General features: G+C 36.3%; 1 protein-coding gene across 2 annotated transcripts; it reads left to right on the plus strand.

Annotated features, from left to right (window-relative positions):
- The first annotated feature begins 1,291 nt into the window (after positions 1 to 1,291).
- Positions 1,292 to 5,770, plus strand: LOC131300674 ((+)-neomenthol dehydrogenase). 2 transcript variants are annotated; one of them, XM_058326620.1, is made up of 4 exons: positions 1,292 to 1,452; positions 2,824 to 3,082; positions 3,893 to 4,075; positions 5,131 to 5,770. In XM_058326620.1, the coding sequence occupies exons 1-4, from the start codon at positions 1,397 to 1,399 to the stop codon at positions 5,527 to 5,529; spliced, it is 897 nt and encodes a 298-aa protein (XP_058182603.1). In that variant the 5' UTR covers positions 1,292 to 1,396; the 3' UTR covers positions 5,530 to 5,770. The 2 variants fall into 2 exon arrangements, with proteins under 2 accessions (XP_058182603.1, XP_058182604.1); XM_058326621.1 differs by having other exon boundaries at positions 5,134 to 5,770.
- The last annotated feature ends 2,409 nt before the right edge of the window (positions 5,771 to 8,179 follow it).

The raw sequence follows: 8,179 nt of genomic DNA on the forward strand, positions 1-8,179 counted from the left end.
GTCAATTAATTGAGACATAAGGCTCGGTTTTGTTTATTCATATAGTCTAGCTTCATATGAGATACTAAAAGATACTAAAATACAATTTCAAAAAATTAGAATGGGGGTCGATGTTAGCACTATTCTTAACTAAGCATGCGATGTAATTAGTGAATGAGATGCAATATGACCTGATAACATTGCATATTGCATGAGATAATACTTAAATATTGTTTGAATGCTTCTTTTTTTTTTTTTTATAACTCTAGTGTCAGGCCAACTTACTCCTTACGCGGATTTTGACTAATTTTAGGGGCTAAATCCCACAGTGCCTATACCGGTCAATGGTACTGAACAATTATCATAATACTTTAAAATTATTTTTTTCAAATAAATGTATATACTTTTTATGTGAAAAACATCGATGACGATACAATCAAAATGGTACGTGGTATCTCACTTATACCGGTACATGTCAATCTGTACAGTATTGCATGTGCACAACATGCTAATGTGACACTGTTTCATCGGTCATTAGTTAGATCGCTAATTTTCAACCACAATGAAGTAATGCCATGTTGAATTTTCAGACATGTTATGCACGATGATGTTGTGCATAACTGCATATACCGAAACACATCACGTATTGGCAATTCTCTGACCAATATTGGACTAGCAAACAGAGGGGATCGATGCGAGTGATGCACATGTAATCCTCTACTAGAAATTACTCGTAACGGCAGGATGATGAGAGAGAGAGAGATGGGGCACCTTTATCAATGCAGTTAGGCCGCAGCACATGCCTTGCACCAGGCCCTTTTTTACGAGGATGATTTTTTGTGCCGAAAATTCATGTATCTTTGTATCGAGAAGTTTTTCGGCCGTTAGATTTAAACATAAAAATGAAAAATAACACAATTCAACTGTGGAAAAACCTCTCGTCACTGAGGCACAAGATTTTCGGGATACATGAGATCGGACCCCCATTTTTTTGTATCCTGTTAGAAATAAAATTCTGTTTCATAGAACGAAAACTTAAAAGTACATTTGTTACAAAAATTGAATTTACTTTTACATAATATTGAAGAAATTTAACGGTATCAAGTTATTTGTGAAAAAAGCCTCAAATAAAAAATGTATTACTTTTAAAAGTTCTCGCCGACCAATAATTTTATTTTGAGGGTGCTAGCTAGTATTTTTAAATTAAGTTTCCTGCCATCTTTTGGTCCACACACATGCGTCAACTCTCAAAAAAATTTAAAAAAAATGAAGGAATTCTTTATTAATTGGGGTATTGAAACGAAATTAATAAAAAGCTGGCCTTATTTAATGCGAGTCTGTGAGCACAGGCCATCATCTATAGGCTGCCACTTCTCTCCTTTCAATACCCATACTGCAGCATCATCACTTCCTTGCAATGAGCTCCAAGGAACCAGAAATACCCTCCTTCTCTTCCCCTTGCCTCTCCTCCAGGTCTCTCTCTCTCTCGATCGACATATACACGTAGAAGTAGGAGGTTATGCTTCTGTTTGTTTGGTGATGGTGTTTCGGTTTTTATTTCAGTTCGCGTTCGTTTTGGGTGTTTGCTTTTGAGGTTCCTAGTAGCGTTCATGTTCGTTTTTCCATGTTGGAGGTGGCGTTTATTTCGTCTTAATTAGTTTCTTTGGTTTTGAGGTGCGTGTTTAGGAGGTTTTGGCTTGGGTGGTTTTTGTAGGGTCTTTGCTTTTGGTTGGCGTCTTGCCTTCCTGATTTTTTCTTCAGATCTCGGGTGGCACTAGTCGTAGTGTCCTCTTGGTCGGTTTAATTTTTGTATCTCTTTTTCAAAAATCCATCTTGCTATTGTCAGCCTATTAGACTGATTTTAAAATTTTCCTTCAAAGATTAATAAATTTCTTTTTGCCGAGAAAAAAAAAAGGCCTAACATATCTTTTTTCGACATAATAATTTTTCTATGGCAAGATAGTATAGTCAAATTAAGTTTTGAGAATTTAACAACATTTCTGGGAATCATCACAAATCTAATTGGCTTGATTTTCTTTAATTTCCTTGGTGACAATTTTTTCCCCCTTTTGACTTCGTTTTAGGAAAGATTTTGCAATTGTTAAATTTTAAGAACCCTTTTATGAAAGATTGACCCATGATTTTGAATTCTAATTTAGGTTGTGTTTTCTTTACTAGTTCTTTAATTAATTAAGAGAATAAAATGAAAGGCGAAGGAGGTAGGATAGAAATGCCAGGTGGATTTATCTTTGATTTTTTTGACCTTTTTCTTTGCAAAAAATAAAGGGAGCGACACATGAACTACACATGCTTAGCATATATATACCAACGCAGATTAAGATACGATATAGTAATGATATATAAATTCAAAACGAAAAGATGTAAATATAAGACTCCTATTATTATTGTTTCTATAATAGAGATATGATCGATATATTTCTAAAGGAGAAAATATGACTCAAAATTTTCTATAACGTTTATTGTTTCTATAATAGAGATATGATCGATATATCTCTAAAGGAGAAAATATGACTCAAAATTTTCTATAACGTTTATATTGATGTTATAATAATATAACTTCACACAAAGTTTCCAAATAGTTTGATATATTTGGCTGGTAAAGTTGTAGCAGAACTTCCATTTCAATATAAAAAAACACGAAGATGATGGCTTCTGTGCGTGCACAAAGATGCGGTTGCCAAATCATTAATTCTAACGGTGTTTTCTGCGTAAATACTATCTAGCCGGTCCCTTCTCCGGTTTGCTCACCGGTTCAGTTTGCAAAACATTGCTTTAACCTATATATAATATGGTTATGCATGCATGCACGGACTTAAATTGCAGATGGTGGTCCAAAGACACAGTAGCTATAGTCACAGGTGCAAACAAGGGCATAGGGTTTGCATTGGTGAAGAGATTTGCAGAGTTAGGACTGAGTGTTATCCTAACGGCTAGAGACAATGGGAGGGGACTTGAAGCAGTGGAGGCTCTCGTGGCTCAAGGACTCCATGTGCACTTCTTTAGGCTTGATGTTTCTGACCCTGCTTCCATTCAATCCTTTGTTTCTTGGTTCAAAGACAGATTTTCAGCCCTGGATATCCTGGTAAGTGGCCACAGCCGGCCCTGAGCTAAAACTTGTGTTGCGGTCGCTTTAGGCCATGGCCTCCAATTTTTTTTTGAATTTCAGGGGCCCCTTCTACTTTTTTATCCCTTATAATAGTCCAATGGGAAAGACTTCAATACACACCCTTTATTTGGGTGTGTATCATATGTACCCCTAAAATGTTATGAATTATAGAGAAAATGTTACGAATTGTATTGCTAAAAAGTTACGAATCATATAAAAGTTATGAGATATACCAAAATGTTATGAATCATAATGAAAATGGTATGAATTGTACTGCTGAAAAGTTATGAATTCTAGAACAAAAGTTACGAAACACTCTAAAATGTTATGAATGAACCACAAAATAAGTGCATATGGTACACCTTTTTAAGGGGTGTGTATTGTAGACTTTCCCTAGTCCAATAAAAGAGTCTCATTTTTAATTTTCACTTTAAGCCTCTGAAAAGTCAGGGCCGGCTCTGATTAGTGGCTCGCATTTTTCATGAAATTACATGTTTTATTTATTTATTTATTTCTTATATACGTAGAAAGCAAGAAGACTATAAACATGCCGAGCCTATACAAACGAGTTGAGTTTTAGAGTGTTGAGCTCGGCTCATTTACTACACAAACCTAAAACTTGAACTCGAACTTGACTTGATTACTAAACGAGTCGATCTGATCGACCACACTCCTTAACGAGCCGAGCCTCGAATTGCTAGTGAGCAGCTTGATTCGTTTGCAGCCTAAGCATATTATAGCCCAAATATTGCTTTTTGACTCTTCCATCGATCAATTATTATTCAGGTAAATAATGCGGGAGTATCATTTAATGAGATCGGTGAAAACTGTGCGACCATGGAGCATGTTGAAACGGTGGTCAACACCAATTTTTATGGAACAAAGTTGCTGACTGAGTCCCTCTTGCCGTTTTTTCGCTATTCCTCAAGCCGGATACTCAACATTAGCTCTCGACTTGGCCTATTCGATGTAAGTGGCATAGCAGACTCGGTGGTGAAATCAGAATTCTATTTTATGAAAGATCAAAAACAAAAATATAGTACTGAAGTTTAGGACCAATTGAGAGCTCTATTATTGAATGGGGGAGCCTAAGGGGACAACATGGGTATTGGCTACAACCGGCTCATCTATGCTTGACAATGAACAACTCAGATATCATCTCCGACGAACAGATCTTAGTCATTTAGCCGAGATGAAATTTGAGTTGTTCATTACCGAGCATAGACGGCTCGGATAGGGCCAACACCCATACTAACCCCTTTAGGGACATCAGGGTCCTAGCTCCTAGGTTAATATATTATGGAGTCAAAATAGCAAATATAGGGTCCAAAAATTTAAAATTCGTTATTCAAAAATCAAAGAAAGTGGAGTCAAGTGACCCCACTTGTCTCTTAATGGCTCCTCTCTTGATTGTAGTGCATTCAGTATGCTTCCATTTATCTCAATGTAAGATTCGGCCTCATTTTTGTTTTTTATAGAATTCTTCAAACTTTTGTTGGTTTTGCTTTAAAATTGGGACTCTCTTTTTGGTTAATGCCACTCCCCTACAAGTGTATTTTTGCACCAAAATACATTTGCAGGGGAGTGACATTAACAAAAAAGAGTGACAAAATCAGCAGCTTTAATTTTCCAATTAATTTAAGAAAAAAATTATGGCTAAAAGCTAAAAGCAATTCACTAAAAATAATACTAATTCTGAAAAGATAGTTACAAAGTTTTATTTATTATTTATTTTCTAAATTTTTTGACTTCAATTTGAATTTGTTTTTGTTTTTGTGAATTCTTTTGTAGGGACGAATAATTAACCACATAAACTTGAATCAAAAGTTAAAGAAAATTTCACAAACCTTGAGAATCGCGTTAAGAAATAATTAGTTTAGTCCAAGACACATAAAAATTGCACCGAAAATTATTTCTGTCTCTGGTTGATACAGTGGGAATCACATTCGAATTTAAAGTAATTAATTTTATTGAACAACTTTTTATTATGTTTATTTTTTGAAATTTCTAACATGTTATTACAGCAGAAGCTCAAAAACCAAAAGATAAAGGAGATACTTGAAGATGAAGAGAGACTATCTGTAGAACAAATCGACAGCATTGTAAACCTTTTCCTTCAAAACGTAAAGCAAGGAACATGGAAAACCCAAGGCTGGCCGGAAGTGTGGACGGACTACGCGGTGTCCAAACTCGCGCTGAATGCTTATTCCAAGGTGTTGGCGAAGCGATACCAAGGTCGTGGTTTGAGTGTCAACTGCTTTTGCCCCGGCTTCACTCAGACCTCTATGACTCGCGGAAAGGGAACTCATTCGGCTGATGATGCCGCGGAGATTGGGGCTAGGGTAGCTTTGCTTCCGCGGGAGGATTTATCGACTGGAAAGTTTTACATTGCTAGGAGCAATGTCGTTTGCTCTAAGTTGTAGAAGCATGTGCCTCTTAATGCATGGGTTTTAATTTTCTCATTTTTTTTACGTGTTAATGTTTGAAAAATAATTTGTAATCCAAATCAATCATGAAGCGATCGACGTGAGGAATTTTCCACTGCAAATTTGGAATTGTTCGAGCAGTCTTGTTTGTTCTTAAGGTGTAGAATGATGTGACTATTAATGGGTTTGTAATTTTTTTTTTAGAAACGATCCTTGTAATTAAAACATTCAATTTTCATCCCTGTAGTATCAATTGTTCCAAATTCAACATTCTATTTTCATTTTGTCCTCCATTCGTCCCTGTTATAACGTCTGTCAGTATCACTTTTAAAATGATAGGGGCAATTGGAGAAATTCACCGTAACGGGACAAAAATAGAACTTGTGGCAAACTACAAGGACTGTTTTTTGAACTTTTCTCAAGCCTTTTGCCTTGGGTTTTAAAAAAATGCAAAAAAATGCCCTAAAACTCTGTAATATTCTTTAAATATATAAGTATACAAAATAAATGACATTGAAAATAAACCCATCAACTCTCTTTTTCTTTGCGTTATGGGTTTTTGTCAACAAATTCCCTTGAGCCATATGATAAAAATATATAAACTCCAAGATCGATCCCTCACAGAAGACTTTAAGGAAGTAATGGACCACTCGCAAGACTCAAAAGATAGTAACGAAAGCCAGGAAGCACATTAGGACTTTACGGAAAAAGAGACATTAGATAGAGGTCAATTAAGTTGATGGTCGGAATGATCACGGGACATTTAACCATATTTTTATGGGATATATATTAAGTTTTTGCATGTTGAACAAGAATACCCCCATTTTCAACAAAGCGGCGTTGGAAGCAAAAAAGAATGTAAGGTGGAGGAGAATTGGGAAAGCAAAAGAAAACTTGGCGACTTTAATTATATGCGTGTCAGCCATATAATCTCTACATGTCCAGAGAAGGAGAATGCTATATTTTCAAAATAGGGGAAATAAAAGGAAGAAAGCGCCTTCAACAACTTGACATGATTATAAGAACATGATTTTCTTAGATTTTCTTTTTTTTGCATATCCTATTTTCATTTCACACCAAAACTTATTAGTGCATGTTCAACAGTCTTGCTACTCAGTGGCAGATCCAGAAATTTGATGTACAAAATGTGGTCTTGATTATTTTCGTCATTTCGGGGCCAATGTAAATAGAGCTGGGCCGAGTTCAGTCTATGGGCTGGGCTATCTTGGGCCGACAACTTGCTAACAAGGTTTCACATATGTAGTTTGATCGGCTCAACTCGAAACCCGACTCGGAAGCTACCACCTACCTTCAAGTTTCAAGACCAAAAAACTGTTTTGCTAACCTTTTATGAATTTTTATTTTTTTTGTCAAAAGGGAAGAATATATTATTATTGTTGAAAAGAAGAAGGGGCAAAAGCCCTAACGTCATCAAGGGCTAAGGACGATAACCATTTGGAAAAATCATCCCTCCAGTTCATGATTTCTGTACCCGATAGGAATTCCTTAGCCAATTCGTAGGCTATCCTATTAAAATTACGTTTAACATACGAGAAAAGACATGAGAAAAATATAGAAGCTATCTGAATACAATCTAAAATTATGGCATCACAATCAGCATAGGAACTTGTCTAATTCAGCGCTTGAACAACTTGTCGCATCACCTTCCACTATAATTCGTGACCAATTCCTGCCCAATGCCGTCGTGAGAGCAAACCTGAAACCCATAGCTTCAATAACCCGCGGGGAGAAAATACCTTTGATATTGATTGTAGCTGCGTCCACAATAGAACCTGACATATTCCGAGCAACGAGCCCTGCACCACCGAAGCCATTTCGGGAATCCAACGCACGATCAACATTTTATTTTATACTGTCCACTGGATGGGGACGCCACATTTGAGCTGGAGACGTAGGAGGGGAGGGTCCCCTCTATCTAACAAGAGGGTAGCAGTGGAGGTTAGAGCTCAGTTGGTTAATGAGTCAGTGAATCCTTGATCCGATGTGGGTCGTGTTAGTTCTCAAAGCCCTAAGATCAAGAGATCAAGGCTTGGTAGAGGAGGAAGAGAACAAGAAGAAAAACAAATCAATTCACGTCTTAGAATTCATCAATAATCCAACTTAAGAAATTGCGTACCCTTTTATACAATCCACACTTCTTCTTCTTCTTCTTCTTCTTCTTTTTTGTCTTTGTCCGCGCGAATTTTCTTTGTTGCCCTTCTTTAATTAACTTTTTCACACAGTCAACATATATATTAAATTTATGCGAATAAAGACAAAAAAAAAAATGAAAGAAAAAGAGTGCAAATTGTGAAAATGAGACTGTAAAAATAATTTCCCCTTAAAAAATGGCATTCGTTACACTATCACAAGACATATTCACAATGCCATCCGATTCAATTTTTATCGTCTATTGCATCATACAAAATCAAACGACTTGCCCGTAGCGAAAGATTTCCGAAAAAGGCTTGTCAAGAATGGTGAACTAACAAATCTAACGTTCATTTTTGAATAAATATGCATAAACTTGATATATATCTAGACTGCGCGAATCTGGAAAGGAACTAAAAAGGCGTGTCAAGAATGGTGAACGAACAAATCTTTCTTTTGTCCCCTATCGAGAAAGAGAGACGGTGACTTCACCTAA

Source organism: Rhododendron vialii, chromosome 9a (assembly GCF_030253575.1).
Source record: "Rhododendron vialii isolate Sample 1 chromosome 9a, ASM3025357v1".
In the NCBI taxonomy this organism is placed as follows: Eukaryota; Viridiplantae; Streptophyta; class Magnoliopsida; order Ericales; family Ericaceae; genus Rhododendron; species Rhododendron vialii.

What these genes read in the sequence shown, in the direction of transcription:
- LOC131300674 (XM_058326620.1), top strand. Translation starts at nt 1,397, where the DNA reads ATGAGCTCCAAGGAACCAGAAATACCCTCCTTCTCTTCCCCTTGCCTC. An exon ending in TTTCAGCCCTGGATATCCTG is followed by an intron (nt 3,083 to 3,892) that starts GTAAGTGGCCAC and finishes ATTATTATTCAG; the next exon opens with GTAAATAATGCGGGAGTATC. An exon ending in CTCGACTTGGCCTATTCGAT is followed by an intron (nt 4,076 to 5,130) that starts GTAAGTGGCATA and finishes ATGTTATTACAG; the next exon opens with CAGAAGCTCAAAAACCAAAA.